This window comes from Panthera tigris, chromosome B3, assembly GCF_018350195.1.
Source record: "Panthera tigris isolate Pti1 chromosome B3, P.tigris_Pti1_mat1.1, whole genome shotgun sequence".
NCBI lineage: Eukaryota > Metazoa > Chordata > Mammalia > Carnivora > Felidae > Panthera > Panthera tigris.
In genome coordinates this window covers 47,564,879-47,585,851 of record NC_056665.1, presented here as the reverse complement: position 1 = coordinate 47,585,851, position 20,973 = coordinate 47,564,879, and the positions used below count along the sequence as shown (strand labels likewise).

Here is a 20,973-nt window from a genome sequence, read left to right as displayed (position 1 = left end):
ATCTCTTGGCTCTGTCTTCTGCGTTGGCTTCATTCTCAGGCTCCATATGGTGGCTCCTGGCAGCTCCAGTTCACATAATCCTTACTGTTAGCAATCTCAGTGGAAGAGTACATGCCTTTTCCCAGAAGTGCCCACAATAATCTCCTTATATTTTATTGGCTTTGATTAGTACATGTGACCAGAGGAATGATTACTTGTATTGTTGAGGGGGGAGTCTACTTTACCTAAAAACGTTGACTGAGAGTAATAAAGGAAAACCAGGGTATGGTTATCAAAAGAGTGAATACTGAGTGGCAAAAACCCAAATGTCTCTCATTAGATACCAATGTGTAGTGATTCCTAATTGCTTCACATGTGTTGGTTTTATCTCCTTCACTGGACTGTAAGTCTCTCTGGAGCAGGATCATGTATTATATGTCTTAACAGTGCCAACCCAGCAGGCAGTCCTTAGATACTGGCTGATTGATTGCCTCTTCTTATAACACTAAAGATGGCGCACCAAAGAGGTAAAAAGAGCTTAATGAAGGGATGATTTACAGAGATGTGGGAAGGGTTAAGGAAACCAACCAGCAATGGTAAAGCCCTTAAGAACCAGGAACAATGGGAAGGCTTAAGCCTGAAGGAGCAGGGGAGGGGAAGAGTGTAAGAGCTATAGTTTAGAAGGGGATGTCTGACAAACGCTGTGACTATAAATAGAGAAATGCAGCCACTGCCAAATGTGGCCCAGCAAGGGACTGAGGAATAAACACTTGTCCTCTTTTCTCCCAGTCTCCAAACTTCTGTTGGTACCTCCCATTGGCCAGACTCAACCAGAAGCCACAGGGCTTGGATGATACAGTCTGTAGAGGTCAGCCTCTAGTATAGAGCAAGGCAAAAAAGATGAAAAATAGATCTTGAGAAGCAAATGGAAAATAACCAGGCCATCCTTGTTATATTCCTTAGAGCAACCCTCAATAAAAACTATTCCTATTTTGTAAGTGTTAACCACATAGCCTGATTTACCATGAAAATATAATTTTATTTTTTCCATTGCATTTGTTAAATATGTAACTAATGTGGTTTAATTTTTATAGCATTTTAAAGACTTTAACATTCTTGAATTCATAAAGCATGAAAAATCTTTTGTTAGCCTATGTGGTTAAAAAGCCATTATCATTGTATTGATATGGAACTCCTCAAGAATATTGTAGCTGGTAATCCATCAGAAAGCCCTGGCACAGCACTTGTCAAACAGTGACAAATTTGATAAATGTTTGATGATTTGAAGAATGATTAAATGAATAAATTAAAGCATTTAGAGGCAGACTCTAAGTGGAAAACTGGACAGCTTTTCCTTGTTAAAGGTTGATACTAACTATATAACATCTACCAATCCTGTCTCTTAAAGTCTGACATTGGCTTTTTAGCTGTTGATCAAGGTCTTATCTCATGGAAAATGGAACTGCAATAAATTTTCCTTGTCAACCTTTAGAAGTAAGAAGTTTTATAATTAACTGTCATGCTAATAAACTCACCATAAAGTCCATTTCAGTTAAGGGATTATTATTTTTAAAATATTAAACTGAGTTGCCTCTTGGAATTGTCATTTAAACGTTAAAAAAATGAATAGATTTGCTTCAGTATATAAACTGGCATTATAAAAGATCAGTCCAAACTGTTTCTCTAACAGATTTTAGTTAAGCCAAAAATCCACACTCCTATTCTTTGGCAATCTTGTGTATATAGGCCTTAAACAGTTTACAGAATGTTTTCATATGTGTCACCATTCATTTATTCATACAACAACTAGTATTGAGTACCTACTACGTGCCACACCTAATCTCTGTCTCACGGAACTTACAGTCTAGAGGATTGTTTATCAAACCTTACTGAGAATATAAATCACCTGAAGATCTTATGAAAATTCAGGTTCTAAGTCTGAGATGGGACCCAAGACCACATTTCTAACTAGCCTCTGGGTGATGTTGATATTGCTAGCCTAGGGACATTTTGAATAACAAGAATCGAATAGATTCTATAATTCTCACAACAGCAACTTCATAAGCAGTTACCAGTATTTTTTATTTTATTATCCTGAGTGCTTGCACCATGTACAAAGCACTGTGCTATAAACAGTTCAATAAAAAGTTCAACGACACAAAAGTCTTTTGGAAACTCACCGTATAGAAGAAAAAAACTAGTGTAACAAATAATTATGAATGTGTGATTCTATATATATGAAATATCCAGGAAAGGCAAATCTATAGAGACAGAAAGTAGCTTGGTGGTTGCCTGAGCCAGAGGTGTGTATAGGGATCGACTATAAATCATCATGAAGGATCTTACTGGGTTATGAAAATGTTTTAAAAACTGGGTATATATAGGGCTGCCTGGGTGGCTCAGTTGTATAAGCATCTGACTCTTGGTTTTGGCTCAGGTTATGATCTTGCATAGGTTCAAGCCCCATGTTGGGCTCTGTGCTAGTAGCACAGAACCTGCTTGGGATTCTCTCTCTCCCTCTCTCTCTGCCCCTCCCCCACTTTACGTTGTGTCTGTCTCTCTCAAAATAAACTTAAAAAATAAAAATAAAAACTGGCTATAGTAATGACTGTGCAACTTAATAAATTTACTAAAAATCATTGAATTGTACACTCAAAAGGGATAAATTTGATAACGTGTAAATTATACCTCAGTAAGGTTGTAAAAATACAATTATAATGTGAAAAAATGCGATATACATGTAGCTTTAACTCCTTTTATTTTTTACTCCCTTTAATAGCCAAGAAAATGGAGCTCACAGAGGCTAAGTGATTTTCTCAAAGTCACATAAGTAGTTAGTGACAGGGTTAGCATATAAGTCTAGTTCTATTAAGTCGAGACTAGTCATTGTCCAAAACCTCATCATCAGAGGAGGCATAGAGATGTATGCCAGGAAGTAGATACCCTTCCACCAAGAAAAGGCTGTACCTCTGTCAGAACTGTCTTCACTTGTGATGCAGAGAGCATCCTGAGTGGTGACCAAAGTGGAATCTCATACACATACTGCTAGTTGATGGGCTGCGCCAACCAACTATCTTCTGGCAGATCCTTGATCTTCATCGGGGTTCTTAGATTCAAGCAATGAAAATAAATTCTGAGTGATTTAGCAGTAAAGAAAGTGGCTAGCTCACAGAATCATTATGAGAGTTGAGAACGAAGCTCAGAGCTGTGTAACCAAGAACAATGCCCACAATCATGCCACAGAAATAAGCATGGTAAGGAGACTGCTATCACTGGTGCTGCTCAGCATGCTGGACTCTGCCCCTTCTCTCCACCACCATCACTGCCCTGGGAACTTAATTTGGCCACAACTGCACAGTTGCAAGAGAACTGAATGCTATCCTTGCTTCCTTGTGTTACTAGTTCTCCACTCAAGCCATGCAGGTGCTTCTGACTGGCTGAGGGTAAGTATGTACCTGAGTCCAGGCTGCAAAGGAGTATGGTAAAGTATTTGACAACTTTGTCAGTTTCTAGATAGTGAGTGTGGGGGCTTTGCTTTATTCCAAGAAAGCAGATTCATATCAGTGAATTTTCCAAGCTCAGAGAGTTCAGATGCTGGGCCACCAAAACCAAAAACAAAACCACCAACAAAAAAATGTCCATTACAGCCTTGCACAAATGATGGTTTATGGAATAGCAGCATAAACATCAAGCAGAAGGTTGTTAAAAATGCAGAATCTGGGGCACCTGAGTGGCTCAGTCGGTTAAGTGTTTGACTCTTTGTTTCAGCCCAGGTCATGATCTTGCAGTTTTGTGGGTTCGAGCCCCATGTCAGGCTCTGCACTGGCAGTGTGGAGCCTGCTTGGGACTCTCTCTCCATTTCTCTCTGTCCCTCCCCCACTCACACTGTCTCTGTCTCTCTCAAATAAATGAATAAACTTTTTTTAAAAAATGCAGGATCTCAGGTCCTATTCCAAATCTGCAGAATTAAGATCTGCTTTCTAAGAAGTAGCTGAGGTAATTTGTATGTACATTAAAGTTTTAGAAGTGTTGCTCTACATTATACAACATGTATTTCTTTTTAATTTTCAAAGATCAGTCACCATTAGGCTCTATTCATCCATAGATTTTCCAGATTTAGTGCAGGATGCCCAAGTAAATCCGAATTTTAGATCAAGAACAAGTCATTTTTAGAAGACATTCCATGAAATATTTGGGACATACTAACACCAAAAATTATTTCTTATATATCTGAAATTCAAATTTAACTGGGTATCTAGTATTTTATTTGGCAATCATAATCATCACAAAATGCACTCACCAGAATGAATAGAAATTAACAAAAAGAAAGGACATTAATGTAACTGCCTACAGGAAAGTATTTACACCAGTTTTCTATTTTGGCAGGATCTAAGTATACTGAAATCAAAACTTGGAAATTCTATACAGTTTCAAACCCAAATTGAGTTCTGCTTATAAGCATTTAATGTTTGAGATCTAATGTTTGAGCATCTAATGTTTGAAGGGTGAGTGCTCTGCTAACCATGAATATTAACTGTTCTGTAGGATGAGTTTTTTAATACACCTATGAACTGCAACTAACTTTATTTAATGAGTTTTGCCCAAAAGCACCTTTATCCCACAGAACCTGGCTACATGAACAGAATACATAAATGAAATTGATGACATCACTATTGGCTTCCCTCTGGAAACTGCTATAATAATTTCATTTTCTTCCTAACGAAAAGGGTTGCTGCCTATGCGCAGGAGTTTTAGAAAAAGAGCTTTCAAATATTCTGTCTGGGAAAAAGGCAGATTGTATCATATATCAAGTAAAATAAGAAACCACATTCAAAAATTAGAGAAAACTTTTAGTATTCAAAAATGTATATCAACTGCATTTATTTGGAAGATGGTTTAATTCACTTTAACATTTTAGACAGTCCAAATATTTCCAATCAGCCAAACAGATTTTGGGGTGATTGGGATATGGTGACTTTACTTTTATAACCTTTTGCATAGTTATCAGTGAACCATCAATGCAGTTTATCAAGAAAAATCTTTCATTTATCCTACTCTCACCAAACCTTATCTTATCCTCTTGGCTGGTGATGAAATATCCAGGGACTGTGAGAGGGATTGCAGTTGCAAGAAGCAGGATCTCCTTAGGGGCTGATGAGTATTAGAGACTAAAATATATAGAGTCCCCCACCAGAGGTTTTATATTATATTTGCTGCCACCTTTTAATTAATTGTTTGCAAGCTTCACCCTAGAGTCAAATGTCTACAATAGGTGAATAATGTACCCCGGTTTATAGGCTCAGCCATAAATGGGCCTATTGATGAGACTTTCTTTAAACATTAAGTAATAGAAAAAACATTTGTAGGTACACCATCACTAAGTCATACATGCTATTTCTATAAAAGAGCCAAGGACTTAATTTTTAATACAGAATAGCTAGAAACTATCTTAAGTCTCTTCCTCCCCAACAGTGGACTGGTTAAATAAATAATGGTAGATGCATAAGATGCAGCATTACAAATCATCTTTTTCAGGGATATTTGGAGAAATGGCTGATTCTAGAACTAAAGCAGGAAATCATGAGATAATCCTGGAACACTTGTCATACCAGAAGGTGTCACAGACTTCTGGGTCACATCAAAAGGGATTCAGGAGCTAACTTGAAGATGCTCTTATTGGTCAAAGAAGAGATAATTTGAGCATGAATTAGGATAACTGTAACGGAATGGATCAAAGCATATTACATGTTTTGATCTATTAGCTCAAATTGATACTCTTAAACAAAAAACTGTTGGTATCTTGGAAAATGCAAAGAAACTGAATTATTATTTTGAAAACTGGTAAATAAAGAGAATGAGTCGAGCATCTATCTCACTTCTCATATACATATTGTATCTCATGGTAACCTAATAGTGGTAAGAGGAAGTTTCTCTTTACAGTGTTCCAGCTAATAATTGATGCAGAAATGATAAAATAACATCATATTGTAATCCCTAATGAAATAATGTAACTAGGAAGTGACCGGCTAACTTCACAAAAAGAGAGACAAGCAGATATTACTTACCTCCCGTATATAACATCGCATATAAATTATTCTTACCAAAAAATAAAACTAGAATTCAATCAAGCCTATATATCTATACTTTATAGAAAATATAGATGATAAAGGAACATATTAAATGACATGATTAAAATTAGAAAATCCAGGCTATGGAAAATCTTACAGGACAAAGCATATAGTTTTGTTTTAATAAATCAATCGAAAGAGAAGGAGGAGGAAGTCATAGATTAACAGATTTAACACATGTTAAACAATTCACTGTGTGACTTCATTTGGATATTTATTTATTTTTATTTTTGAAAGAGAGAGTGTGAGTGGAGAGGGGCAGGGAGGGGAGACAGATGGTCCAAAGCGGGCTCTGAGCTAACAGCAACAAGCTCAACGCAGGGCTTGAACTCACAAACCTGCAAGATCATGACCTGAGCCAAAGTCAGACAAGTCACCGAACTGAGCCATCCAGGTGCCCTTGGATCTCAACTTAAACAGACCAAATACAGTTGACCCTTGAACTACATAGATTTGAACTGCGGGGGTCCACTTACATGGGAAAATTTTTTGATAACTACTGTAAATGTATTTCATTTTATGATTTTCTTAATAACATGTTTTCTTTAGCTTGTTTTATTGTACATATACACTGTACAATACTTATAATGTACAAAATATGTGTCAATTGGCTGTTTATGTTATCAGTAAGACAACATTAGGTTACTAATAGTTAAGTTTTGGGGGAGTCAAGAGTAATAGGTGGATTTTTTTCAACTGTGTAGAAGTTAGTGCCCCTAACCTCCACATTGTTCAAGTGTCAACTGTATGATTAAAAAAAAATCTGTGGGACAGTTGGGGGAAATTTAATTTGAAATCACTCTCTCTAAGAGATACTTGCATTTCCACGTTCATTGAAGCATTATTCACAGTATCCATCTACATTCAGTTACTTTCTGAATATTTTATAATATTAAAGCATTTTTATAAACACTGGTGATGGGATGATGATACTGTCATTATAGTTTAAAGAAGCAACATATATATATATGCATATATATATATGCATATATATATATATATAGGCATCCTGAACTATTTGTCAATGAACCATTTGATGTTTGCTTCAAATTAACCTGGAGCTGGGGATCCTTGAATAGTTATTGAAGCCATATGATAGGTTCAAGGGCACTGATTATCCTATTCTTTCTCCTTTTGTATGTATTTGAAAGTATCTATGAAATAATTAGATTTTAAAACTGTGTTTAGAGTATGATCTCAATTTTAAGTTTGCAATATACATGCAGAGAATTAAATTCCCAGTTGAATATATGTCCTTCTCTGCCCCCACTTTCTTACCCATTACCCAATCACCCTAATGTTTCCAATGGTTCTTTTCTTTAAATCCCCTATGTGCACCTATCTCCAAATCAGTTCAGTTCTACAGACAGAGGAAAACAAAACAAACAAACAAACAAACCACGTGAAAGATGTTATTGAGCCAATTGCATTCTTTGCTCTGCCCTGGGACTAATACTTTTTGAGATGGTCAGGAATAGAAGACTGATCTGTAGTGAAGAGACTCCTGCTTCTCTGAGAGAAGTTAACGGATCCTTTGGGGGACAGGCCTATGATTTTGATCTCATTAGCATCGTGAGCTCCATTCAAGTGTGACTGACAGTCACACAAGTCAATACAGGAGCACTTTGGGAGAGCCAAGTTAGAGAGTTTTTTCTTATAGATTAGTGCTTCTGTTCTTACAGAGCTAATCATAAAACAAATCAGAGCACTTTTGATTCAACATATGAATGTAATGAAGCTGCATTTCTAAGAAAAATGCATTATTGGGTTAAAAGAGAAATTACATACTAACCCACTTGTTCAAATAAAAATGTTACTGAAGGAAATGGAAGTGTATTCTAGATGATTATTAATGCTTTCATTTTCACTTTCTTTAATCCTAGCTCAAGTCATATCTAAAGACTAAATGCAACCTCCAAATAAATAAAGAATACTTATATCTTTGCCAGTTTTAATCCTATCAAACATAGCTTATTAAAAATAAAGTAAAATCAAGATATAACACTACCAGACCATTAGAAATAGAGTGGAAAAGAGTAGCCAAAGACCTGGGGAATAACAAGCCAGTCTCATTTCCAATTTCATTCCAGGTTTCATTCCCAATTCCTGAAGTAAAAGATGTTTAAATATTCAATGGCATCCTTTTATCATGCTACTGAATATAGTTTGAAAGCTTAAGGTGATATGTTTAAAGATTAGAAACAATAAGAAAAAAATCCTGTAGGCTTATAATGCAAATGAAACAGGAAAAATTATAGTAAGATATTTTGGATTTAGAGAAGAATGTGCCAATCACCAAAATTTAATGTTTAATTGCATAAAAATGCTGGTGCAGTGAAATTAGAAATTCAACAGATGGTCCTAAAACAAAATATTTCTGCAGCATATGAGAACAATTGTTCCCTAACTCCTTTCAAATGGAAGTGCAGATAATTGAGTGCAATCTAAATCATCCAATCCAAGTCAATCAATTCATCTTATCAAATCACCCGGGGGAATGAACTCAAGACAAGGAAACTTTCACTGAAAATATAATTTCTCATTTAATTAATAAACAATTACTGAGGGATTACTGGGGTTAGAGAGAAGATACAGGTATTAATAAGAAAAGGGAAAGATGGCCTTTACCCCTGAAGCATCCCTAGTTGAGAGAAACCAGGCATGTGCACCTAAGAACTTGAGAATTTTGACTATGTAGTCTCCTGATTTTTCATAAATGCTAAAATAAACAGTAAATTTATCATATTAGACTGAATTTGCTGAAGATACCAATGACTTATAAGAAAAGATTTATAAGATCTGACATGTGGTAAAAGCTGAACTTGGTGTCACCTCTTTCTGGACTTTTCCCCAGCAATAACACTTTTAGCAACCATTTTACAACAGTTAAGTAGTATACACTTGATTCCTTTTAGCACTGCTCTACCTTGCTAAGTACATTTCTCCAATGGTCTTTATCTATTCAAAATAAATACAATCTGGCAATCCATTTCATGTTCACCTTTATTATTCTGAGGCATCAAAGACCTCATAGAACCACCATTCTAAAGCACCATTTCTCCAACTTTAGTGTGCACCAGAGTCACAGAGATGACTTGTTAAAAATAGTTTGCTAGCCTCACCCACAGAGTTTCTAAGGATGGAGCCCAAGAATTTTTATTTTGAATTAGCTGCCGGGTGAAACTGATGCTACTGGTCCAGACACCCCACTTTGTTATTGTTTTTTAAAACTTCCTCCCCCCCCCCACCCGCTCTCTCTCTCTCTTTTTAAAAGTAATCTTTACATCCAACACAGGGCTCAAACTCACCATCCTGAAATCAAGGGTCAGATGTTCTGTGGACTGAGCCAGCCCGTGCCTCCAAGGACCATGCTTTGAGAAACACTCTTCTAAGTGATATCTATCTGATTATTCTCAAAAGTAAGAGAGCTGAGGTCAAAAGAGGAGTTGAGGAAGCCAAAAAAGAATTTTTTTACTCCCATGAAGATCTCAGGCCTGGCTCTACATGTTTATATACTTAAGGCCAATGTCTTCCTTTCTGGAGGGTTCCTATACTGTCTTTTTAAAATAGGTAGCTCCTAATACACATGTGCTCATAATGGCATAATGGAAGTCATCTTACATATTTAGGCAGATGTTCAGGCTACAGTCATAGATTAATGATTTCTTATTTGCAAAAGAGAGAACTACATAAAAAACAAAGAGCAGAGGACCCTTACTATGTTATATCACATGTAATAAGTGACTCCTTGCTCCAATAAAGTAAAACTTCTACATACTAAAAACCTAAGTACTAGAGGGCTGGTATATGATCATAATAGGGAAGGGATGACTCTTCTTAAAATAGTTATTGAGAGTGTTATCAGCTCCAAACACCAGGTTGTCTCTCAGGTGATGAAAAATGAGGTTGTCACTGATAGTAACAAGAATCTCATAAAATCTTAACCTCTAAACTTATATTTCTCCTGATTATCCTCATTTTCTTTCATCTCCTACTTTTCTTTCTTGATTATTGAGCACTAGTTCTTTAACACAGTGAGTTGAATAAGAGGATTAAGTAATTTAGTATAGATATCAGTTCAGAACATTGCATTCAATAAGTGATTGGGGACAATTGTATAGCAAACTGGACAAAAGAAGCTGAACCCCTACCACACTCCACACACCAAAATAAATTCCAGGTAGGTTGAAGACTTAAACATACAAAAAAGTCAAACTACTAGTTATAGAAGAAATTATGAGTAAATTTTATTTGTTTTTACAATATCAAAGGGAAATAGACCTTCCTATGACATACAACTCAAACGCCCATATAGGATGAATACTTTGGACTACATAAAACATTTTTTAAAATTTGCATATAAAAATAAAGACAAATTACAAGTGAAAATATCTGCAACTAGTATCACAGAAGGATGAGTAGGTCTGACATTGTGTTAAGAGCTGCACAAATCAATTAGGAAAGACCAACATCCAAATGACAAAATGGGTGAACCAAAGTTTCCAGCAGGTGCCTGGGTCACAAGTCTATATCCTGGCTGCAGAAGGGTCTTGGGAATTTTTGCTTCTGACTTTTACGTGTTAGGGATACAAAAGTCATATTGTTGAAATGTTCTTCAATATAGAAAGGCTGTTTAAAAGATGGTGGACATTCATGGCTGTGACAAATGTCCACCTCCATTCTTGTGCAAGTTTTATTGTCATAGTGGTCAGTAGGAAAATATGGATGCAAATTTAATTTTCATTTTCCATTTACTTGGAAATTCAGCTCTGTCATTAATTTACTCTTTCAGTTTTTTATAAACCCAACAAATATTTATTAAGCACATCCTATGTACCTGGCAGTGTCTTCTGGATACGTGAAATACACTAATGAACAAAACAGAAAAAAAAATTCTGCCCCCACAGAGCTTACATTCTAGTGGGATGTCTTCAGTACCTGTTGGTAGTACACATCAAGTTTTCAAACTTTTATTCCAAACAAAGACAGGTTAAGTGGATAGAACAGAATAAGTAATCTGTTGTTTATTAGCTTTTCCAAGATAGTTCTATTATTTGGTCTAGTTTCTAGACACCTGCCTCTTCAAATACATGGCAAAGATACATTCCAGAAAAGGTATTTGCTGTTTGGGATGCTTCCCTCATTGCAGTGAATAAATGAGATCTGACTGTAAGAGATATGTGTATTGAATTTCACTATATTCAAAAGAGAACACAACAATTAAATAAGAAGATTCTCTGTTTGCCAAAGTTCAGAGGACACTAGTATTTTCAAAATGCTTTAGAGATGCTGAGCAAATAGCAAACACCGTATGTGTATTTGCAGGTGATGCCATTGTGTGTTCTATGGACCTCGTTAGGCATATCTTTTTTCCCTAACTCACATTGACCCAAACTAGAGAAAAGCAATATTTGGGTTAAAAATGATACATAAAGTTATTTTTAAGACAGTCCCAGGGGGCGCCTGGCTGACTCAGTTGGTGGAGCATGCAATTCTTGATCTCGGTGTTGTAAGTTTGAGCCCCATGTTAGCTGTAGGGATTACTTAAAGAGAAAAAATCTTTTACAAGAAAATATACTTCCGAATCATTAATTTATTTAGCAATTTTTTTTCCTTTGGAGTATTTGAAGGTCTTGCTCCATTGCCTTCTAGCTTCTAGTATTATTGTTGAACAGTGGACACTGCCATTTTGAGTGTTAGTCTTTGGTGTTTGTCCTGTTTTATATCCTCTCTGAAAGCTTGAAGGTCTTCTCTTTGTCTGCTGCTCAAATTTCCTGATCTCAGGCTTTCGTATAGATCTATTTTTATCCATTGTGGTAGGCTCTTGGTGAACTCATTTAATTTGGTAACTCATGTACTTCAGTTCTGGAAATTTTTCTTAGATTGTTTCATAGATGATGATACCCAAATCCCCACCCTCCCCACCCCCCCACTCCGGAACGCCCTCTCTCTTTTTGGAGCCTTTATTATTTGGATTTTGAATTTCCAGAACCAGTCCTTTCTTTTTGGTTCTGCTTACTAGGAAATTTTCTCAACTTTTTGTTCCAATTCCATTATTAAGTTTATGCTCTCCTGTTTTCAATTCTAAATGTCTAACTGCCTCACATGATAGTAAATGTCTAAGTGTCTCACATGATAGTGACTTCCCTCAAGTGTCTGATAATCCTTGGTTGTCCACTCATATTTAAGAACAGGGCAACAAACTGCTGACAGGAAATTCTGAGTATGGGTGGGGATTTGTCAGTTGTAAACTTACCTTAATTTGTTTGGGCTTATCATTGGGGAACTTCCCACATCAGTATCTTCAGGTCTTTCCTTTTGGGTTGATCAGATTCCATAGAGAAGGATCCTCTAATCTCTTCCTTGAAAATTGAAAGCCTGGCTGCCCTGAATCTGGGAGCCAAGTTGGTAAAGATATCTGGAGGCCTCAGCATCCAATACACAAATGTTCACTTAATCCCGTTGCCCCTGAAAGACCTCCTGCTTCATCATCTGCAGGGAATAAGTTTGCAGTATTTTGTTTCGGTAGAGGAGAAGCATTTATTTGCCTGATTGCATGGAGTTGGGAAGGGATTCTGGGGATCTGATTGTCTCTTAAACAGATTGGCAACCAATCCTCCTTATAGTATTACCCTCTTTCCTCATTTCACTTCAAGAGGAGCCTGGAACTGGTTGGTTATGAGTCTTTTGGTAACACTTCAGTGTATATAGGTTTGATTATTGATTTACCTCATTGCCCCCTTAAGATTCAGTTTTGATAGTCTACTACATCTTTTAGCACTCTTCTGCTTTTCCAGCTAAAAGGCTTCTCAAATTTTGTTGCCATTGTCTCTTTTTGGCTTCTCATGATGTTAATCTGACATGACATGATGTACTGGATTTATGTTAACATAGGGGAGGAAAAGTGGGAGGAAAGATAGATGAAGAATCCATAATTATTAAAAATGGGTGATTAAGTAAGTATATGGAGGTTGTTAATACTACCCTGTTTACCTTTTTTTAAAATAGGTTTGAAAATTTCTAAAATAAAAATATTTTTTAAATCCCTGTACTGATTTCTTAGTGTGATATTAGGAAGGAGCAAAATTCAGAACACATGTTAAATTACCACCTCTACCTAGAGGGAGAGAACCATTCATTTTTCAATACATATTTATTGAGCATCCACTATGCACTAGGCATTGTGCCAAGATACAAACATAGGACTATGGAAGAGAGATTATTTGTTTTACTTGATTTACTATACTGACTTTTTAAAAATTAAAATCTATGGCTATTTAGGTTTGATATTTTAGAGTGTTTGACATGTTTCTTTTTTCCTTTTCTGACTCTGAATTTCTCTTGATTTTGGTATAAATGCATGCTTTTGTTAAATATGAAAGAGAAAATCCTAAAGGGGAAAAAGACATTGAATATAAGATGGACAATTAAGGGATGTCTCAAGTATGAAAATAGCATTAACACAAGCCATTTAATGGCTTAAATAATAAATTACACTAGCAGGGGATACAGAACTCTTTTTTACCTATGAACAGAGAGAAAAGACAAAATCTGTATTAGGAAATCCCACAAGGGATTCTTGTTAGAGTGAGAATGAAGAGAGTGGACCTTTGATGACTAGTAGAATCTGGCTTTTGGTAGGGTGGAAAATCTTGGCTTTTAGTTAACCAGTGATGGAAATGCCATGAACTGCAGGTAATACTTACAAAGTTAATTGTAACATAAAATTGTTCCCTTTGGTCCCAAGGGGATAGCTATGGAAAAGAAAGCAAGAACTAGCTGCTCTCCTATGGAGAACGGAGCTACAAGGGAGTCCATTACCCATGAATCTTGGTTCTAGATGGATAGCCCTAGGAGGCCACTCACTCCATCTAGATAGCAACTGGCTACTTGACTTAGTTAGCTTTATTCTCTTACCTCTTCTTCCTCCTCCTTCTATGAACTTTCTAGAATATTTCCTTGTAAACAAGAGGCGAAGTGCAAGTCAGTCTCCCAGGGAAGCAAAGCCCATTGCTTCAGTTGCTATTCCTTTTGACTACTAAAGGTTTCTCTGGGCAACTCAGGTCTCCCTTATAAAATTGTGTGTGTGTGTGTGTGTGTGTGTGTGTGATTGTGTGTATGAGTGTGTGTGTGTGTGTGTGTGTGTGTGTGTGTGTTAGAGTGTAGAGTGGGGGCTCTAAAAAAGTGGGAACTGAAACTATGTAGACAGAATTCTTGTGTCTGTCCAGTGGCAGGTTAAGGTGAATAGTGAAATAAAATATATCAGATTGTAACCTTCTTGAGGCAGGTTGGGTTTGAGACTCTCTGTTCCTCACAGCCATCAGCACCAGCCTTGCATGTAATAAATGGTCATTAAATATATTTGAATATTGGTTAATTTATATTATAGATATAGTATAGTACTTTCAATTATCATTGAATTTGTATTACTAGTTGTTTTTCCCTGAGCTATTCAATAAAGCCCTCTGGCTCTATCTAACAGGGTCAGCAAAGGCCCAGAAATTAGTTAGAAGTGACACAAAACTGTGGTTTTTATACTCTTTTTGTCTTCCATATTTATTAGGACTATTACAGGAAATCCACTGGTGGGAATAATATTCTGGCATTAAAAATGATACATGCAAAGACTACCTAACAGTATGAAAAATAAATTCAGGTTATAATGTCAAATGATTGATAGATTTAATTCCAGTCTCCCTTTTTTGAGTGTCTACTATGTACTTAGTGCCATGTTAGGTACATGGTACAGAGAAGCACGGCAATCATAGTGCTCAGGGAGTATATAATATAGTATGGAAAATAAAGTATAAATATAATCATATAAATCATATAAATATGATCCATAATAGATATAAAAAACATCACCAGTCAGTCCTTCAAAAGAGGAAGGGAGCCCCCATGACTGAGGGTTTGGGGAGATAGCTATTTCTTCCTCTCAATTAGTTATAGAAGAAAGACGAGAAGAAACTAGCTCTCTGTTTTTAATTTTTTGAAACAGCATAAATCCTTCAGATGGGATTACATTCTCCTTTCCCCAATATTTCTCTTCAGTTTTGCCCCTGAGTGATAGAATCTTACCCATGGAATGGGGCCTTAAAAGTTCTAGACAGACGTTCCATTTTATGTTGAGGTCTTTGCCACGAAAAAATAGCCATCCGGCCTATATTACTTAGAACACACTAGATTACAAACAGCAGAAAACTCTAATCCTGTTGTTTTCAATGATCATAGACCTGGGTTCAGAAGCCATTTGATGCAAAGCTCAAAAACATCATCAAAGATCATATCAATTTGCTTTCTCCATGCCTGCTTTATTTTAACCTAGCCAGACCTTGTGGTTGGAAAATGGCTGCCCACAGTCCAGGGGCTCCTTAAATTTTTTTTTTTTTTTCATACAACATGTTGGTGATATACCTTCAATTTTTGTTGTTATGCCCTCTGATTTTTGGAGTACATGCAAAAAGAGGAGGTTGACGCTGAAGTTCTCTTGAAATATGAAACAAAAACTTCCCTGAAAGTCCACAGCAAATTGCTCCTCTCGTCCCAAATTGTGTCATGCCCATTGCCAACCAGTAAACTAGTAACTGTGGTAGGGATGGGATTATGCTGCTTTATTTAGGTTGGAATTAATTCTAATTTGCTTATATTGGAACCACATGCTCCAGTATGCAGTCAAGGCTCGGATATGACGGCTAAGAACATGGGGTGTTAACCTAGATAACTGAGAGTGGATAACGAAGAAGCTACCACAGGATTTGGTACAAGGTCTGGAGCGTGGCAGTTGACAACGTCATGGAAACCCCTAGCCCCAAGCCACAAATGCCTTCTCTCTCTGGACAGCTTGGGTTGTAATAAAGTATAGCAATTGCATATTTGCAGCTGAATCTACCTCCTTCTTTCCATGCAAATCTGGGCTCCAATGACTCCTTCATGTCGTTGCCCTCAAGCCTTTGGCCGCTTCCTTCAATTTGTTAACGTTGGGTGTGTCTTCTTTCTTCTGTGTTTGTTCTGCCTGGCCCTTACTGCACTCACTGAACCAAGAGAGTTAAACACTGGCTGCCATTGGAAAAAAAACCTTACTTCCATTTCCAAACTGAAAGGAATTGAGGTCTATTTTGTCTTCTTTTTATTGTTTGGGGCTTCTTCAGGCCAAGTTCAGAACTTGCGCCAAAATAGTGGCTTTGCGATCAAACCTCCTTGGGCCATCTCTGCAAGATGAAGGCACTGGCTTGATCCATTTCCAAGAACTCTTCCCCGCTGTCCAATTCGGTGGCCCCCAACCAGGATTCGCGTGGGAAGAGGTGATTGTAGACTTGAGGGCTTGTGTAGTGGAGTGTTTGGGTACCTGAAGCCCCCGCTGCTTTGTGTGGTTTGAGGGAGCTTTTGCCCCTTTTCTGTCATTCTGCTCAGCAACGAATTCGACCAGCGGCACCTACTCCGAGCGCGGACCGAAGTGGCTCAGTCTCCCTTCATCACGCACGAATTTTCCGCGCCGAGCGCTGCGCAGCCGCCAGGGCTGCAACGACCGAGCCAGGCCGAGTGCGGCGTCCGGCGTCCAACGCGGCTTGCTTGGGAACAGGAGCCTCCAGGGCTCTGCGGCCTCGGGCTGGGTGGCCTGGGCAACGGATCCAGATGCGCCCGCAGCTGCGTCTCCTCCGCGCCGCTCTGCCGCCCGAGGCAGAAGCGGGACAAACCAGAGGAGGCGCCGCGGTGCCTGTCGCCCTGCTCCCGGGGGCACCGACGAGGCGCCCTCCGCGGGCGGCCCGGCCCTGCTTCGCGGGGTGCCTGCGCGCGTCTCCCGCCCCTCTCCGGCGGCCCCCACTCCGTCCCGCCTCACCCCACCGCGGGCTTTGTCCACCGGCCGCGCGGCGGCCCCTCCCCGTTCCCGCCGGCTCCTCCCCACCCCCTCCGCTGGCCCCACTTCCTCGGCGCAGGCGGCTGGAGCGCGCCGGGGACGAAAGGGTTAACCCGGGGCTCTTCCCGGCGCGGAGGGATCCGGAGCCGAGCCGAGCGCGGTGCTGAGGCCGCCTCAGCGAAAAAAATGTCCGCCTGAGGAGACCCACAAGTTCTATTCGGGGGGACCGCCAGCCCGCCCCGGGAGGAAGGGGCGGCCAGGCCCGAGAGCCGCCTCCCCCGCCCGGATCCGAAAGCTCGCGCGGGGCAAAGTGAGCCGAGCCGCCGGGAGGTACAAGGGGAAGCCCGAGCCCGCTCTCCCGGCCAAAGTGAACTTTAATCGGGGTGGTTGGATGCGGAGACGGGGCGGCAGGTAATTGCGGAGAGACGAGCGGGAGGGGTACGCCGTGGCGGGGCTAGGGGCTGAGGGGCGCCGCCACGTCTCTGCCGGAGCGGAGGCGCCCCCGGCCCGCGCCCCAACTCCTCTCCCCTTTGTACAGAGGCGAGCCTGGGGTTCCCTCCAACTTGGGGAGCGGAGTGGGGACGGAGGCGAGAGTCGCGGACGGCCAGGCCCGCGGGCGGCGCGCTCGGCCTGCGCGCCCCGTTCGGCACTGGGCTCCAGCTCCGGGGCGCGCGGGAGAGCAGGCTGCTTCGGCCGCCGCGCCGGGCTCATTGTTCGGCAGGTCCGGGGCTGGCCGGCCGCGGGCAGGGTAGCAAAAGTGGGAGGAGGCCGAGCCAGGGGAGGAGGGCGCCGGGTAAGAGCGAGATTAGTTGTCGGGGTTTGTATTTTCTTTTTAAAAACGTCCCTGGGACGCGCGGGGGTTGCTTTTCGACCCCCGGGGCCCGCTGGGGACGTCCGGGCGGCGGCGGCGGCAGACGCGGGCCTGCGAGCGGCGCGTTCCCTGCAACTTGTCAGTTCTATTGTTGCCGAGCCAGTGAGTCACTTCGCATCTCCCCTCGTCGCCACTCCGCTCACTGGACGCCTAGTCGCCCCTCACCCCGCCCCCCGAGACCCCCGCCCGGCCGGGCGCAGCGCCGAGCACCAGGCTGGCCGCGCGGGGTGGGGGCGCCGGGGAGGGGGCACCGGGGAGGGGGCAGGGTTGGGCTCGGAAACTTGCAGGAGAGGCGGCGAGTTGCGGGAGCCGCCGCGACGCTCCCGGGCCGCGCGGAGGAACGCGTGGATTCACCGACCCGGCGCGGTGCTGGGCTCTCCTGCCCCCTGCCCGCGCGGCGGTGGGAACGAGTTGAGTGCTGGAAATCAGCCCAGAGCTCTCGGTCCTGCCCTACGCCCCTCTTCTTCCCCTCACACACTTTGGGCCGTGGTGGTCTCTCTGAGCCTGTTTCCTCTGCCTTAGGACCTGCTAGAAGTGACCGAAGATGAATCCCCAGCAGCAGCGCATGGCCGCTATAGGGACCGATAAGGAGCTGAGCGACCTGCTGGACTTCAGTGCGGTATGAGAGCTTTCCGCGGCATCTTGGGGTTCTGCTGAGGTTTACGAAAGAAAGAAAGAAAAAAAGCAAAAGAAAGAAAGAAAGAAGGAGAAAAAGAAAGAGAGGAAAAAAGGCGGGGGGGTGGTGGTGGTGTGGGAAGCGACGTGGAGACTAGGCAGCGTGAACTCCATCTGCTTTGAGCAGTAGTTCTCAGGGCTGGAGTCCAGCTCCCCCAAGTTGGACACCTGAACTTTGATGTAATGTCTAGACTTGCAGATTTAAAACTTTAATGCCAGAGGGGTCATTTGATTGAACCAGTTAAAAGGAGAACAATGTAACCATGAGCTTTGGTTGAGTCACCCTCTGACCCTGATGATTCTTAGGGATTTTGAACTTTGAATGAAAAAAGAAAATTATTTTTTTCTGCACTCTATTTCCCTCCCTGAGATGTGATAGAATTTATGATATCTGAAAGATGTCAGTTATGAGAAAGTAAGATAGAGGCTGGAATTTCCATTCTTTTTGGCTGAACACTTTTAAGTACATAAATTTATGTGTGTGAATGTGTATATGTATGTATATGTGTACATAAGTAAGGTATATGTATTTTAAAGTTTTTACCATAGGAAATGATTGACAAGAATAGCTTAAACCGAAGAAAGCCTACTGCCTTTATCTCTCATGGGCTGAATTCCTTTATTAACTGTTGTTAGGAGGCAGGACCAACACCTACTTTATAAAACTGGGTTATAATGGATCCTTACTGTATGTAGTAGTTTCTTTGGGTATGATTCTGACTATGTGGTAATGTAAATGTGAGATTTCTGTTAGAAAGTAAAGGTGATGGACATAAATTTGCCATTTAAACTTAATAATTTTAGACTTTCTCATGTAAATGAGTGGGTTTTGAGAACAGAATATAACCAATATTTCTAAGTAGTATTAGGAAATAATATCACTGAGTGTAATTGCCTTTGTGGGTCTGAATGTATATCTCCATTTTATCTTAACTTCCTTCTAAAATACGTAACTGATGGCTCTTGGCGGACTTTTGTTTGCGAGGAGTCTAGAAGAATTTCAGGACTAACAGATACATTTGGGTTATTTTGTAGATGTTTTCTCCACCTGTTAATAGTGGGAAAACCAGACCAACAACACTGGGAAGCAGTCAGTTCAGTGGATCAGGTAAGATGGTATCTAAAATCAGGAACTCTTATTTTGGTGTTTGATACATGTTAGTAGAAAAATATGAAGTATTTTAATATCTTCATGCCATTCTGTTGTGTCCATTTCAAATTAGAAGCAAAAACAAGCCTCAGATGGGCTGTTGACTTTAGGATCCATTGATATTTCTATAAGAATTTAAATATCGATGTAAAATTCTTCTGTTTTCCATGAATCTTTAAGTTGAATTTGTCTTCTTTGAGTACAAGGGATCATATCCTGCCTCTGTGTTTGGACAAGTACCAGAAAAAAGGCTCTGTGGTCCATGTGTGGTCTATATATAGTTTTTTTTAAATGTTTGTTTACATATGTATATTTTTAAATTTTGCTAAAATTTGAGCCTATTAGCATTATTAAACCTTTGTGTTCTAAAAATTTGGTAAAATATTATTGTATGCATATTGAGTCAAGTAAGAATTAGTAAGACTTATTTTAAAAGGTGGCTATTCCCTTGGAAGTCTGGAGCAAATTAAAAATGGGGACAGTTTTAAAAATGTTCAAGGAACAAATGTTACAAATAAATGAATAGAAAGATTTATTTTCAAATGATATCTGTTAGATGACTGAATTCTACATTCAGATTACATTAGGATAATATTTAGAATAAGTTTAATAAGATTCCTATTCCTACATTAGCGCTGTGGTCTTTAAATTTACTTTATATTTATAACTATTCACCATTATTAACATTTATCTCATATTTCTTAAGTATGCATTTGTTTTTTCCCCTAACTTATTTAAACTCGTGATTTCAAAACTAAACAGTCCAGAAGCAAGGTCCATTCCAGTGTACAAAAGCTATAATTTTCTTTTTAAGTTAAACTTATTCCTTAGTTCTCAAAGACGAAAAAATAACTAATGCCATGGACAGCGTCATCTTAAGAAAACCAGCTGTCAAATCCCTAGACTGAAATTTAGTAACTGCTCTTTGACCGGTGCTTGTATTTTCCCTATTAAAATGATAGTTGATTTCTTAAGATACTGTGAGAGCAAAACACGAGGAAAGAAGGAAATGTCATTACCTAGAACATTTTTACCACTTTATATTTAAAAAGTGTTTCTATTTAAAAATAGTTCACTAACATAATTTATTAAAATTTGTATTTCATGATGAAATTGCAGTTCATGGGTAAAATATAGCATGCTGTTTAACACCTCAAATAAATAAAATAAAAACACTTTAGGTTTTAAACATCCTAAAGGCTAATATAAACCTATTCAAAAGGATATGATAAAATATCAGTAGTTAATGTAGAAGAAGGGTATATATTTTCTTTACTACTGTTTTGACTGTATCTCAATTTTTGCAACTAATAAT

The 20,973-nt window shown here is 39.6% G+C and overlaps 1 protein-coding gene across 9 annotated transcripts in view; it reads left to right on the top strand.

The window, feature by feature from the left end:
- Window positions 1-17,076: 17,076 nt before the first annotated feature.
- Window positions 17,077-20,973, top strand: part of TCF12 (transcription factor 12) — a 375,236-nt gene continuing 371,339 nt past the window's right edge. For 3 of the 9 annotated variants that reach the window (XM_042988782.1, XM_042988781.1, XM_042988778.1), the window contains exons 1-3: window positions 17,078-17,373; window positions 18,356-18,452; window positions 19,544-19,616. In XM_042988782.1, coding sequence (XP_042844716.1) covers window positions 18,378-18,452; window positions 19,544-19,616 — 148 coding nt within the window. In that variant the 5' untranslated portion in view covers window positions 17,078-17,373; window positions 18,356-18,377. Of the gene's footprint in view, window positions 17,374-18,068; window positions 18,244-18,355; window positions 18,453-19,543; window positions 19,617-20,973 lie in introns of those variants that run through there. The other 6 variants (XM_042988789.1, XM_042988787.1, XM_042988785.1 and 3 more) reach the window with 4 other exon arrangements.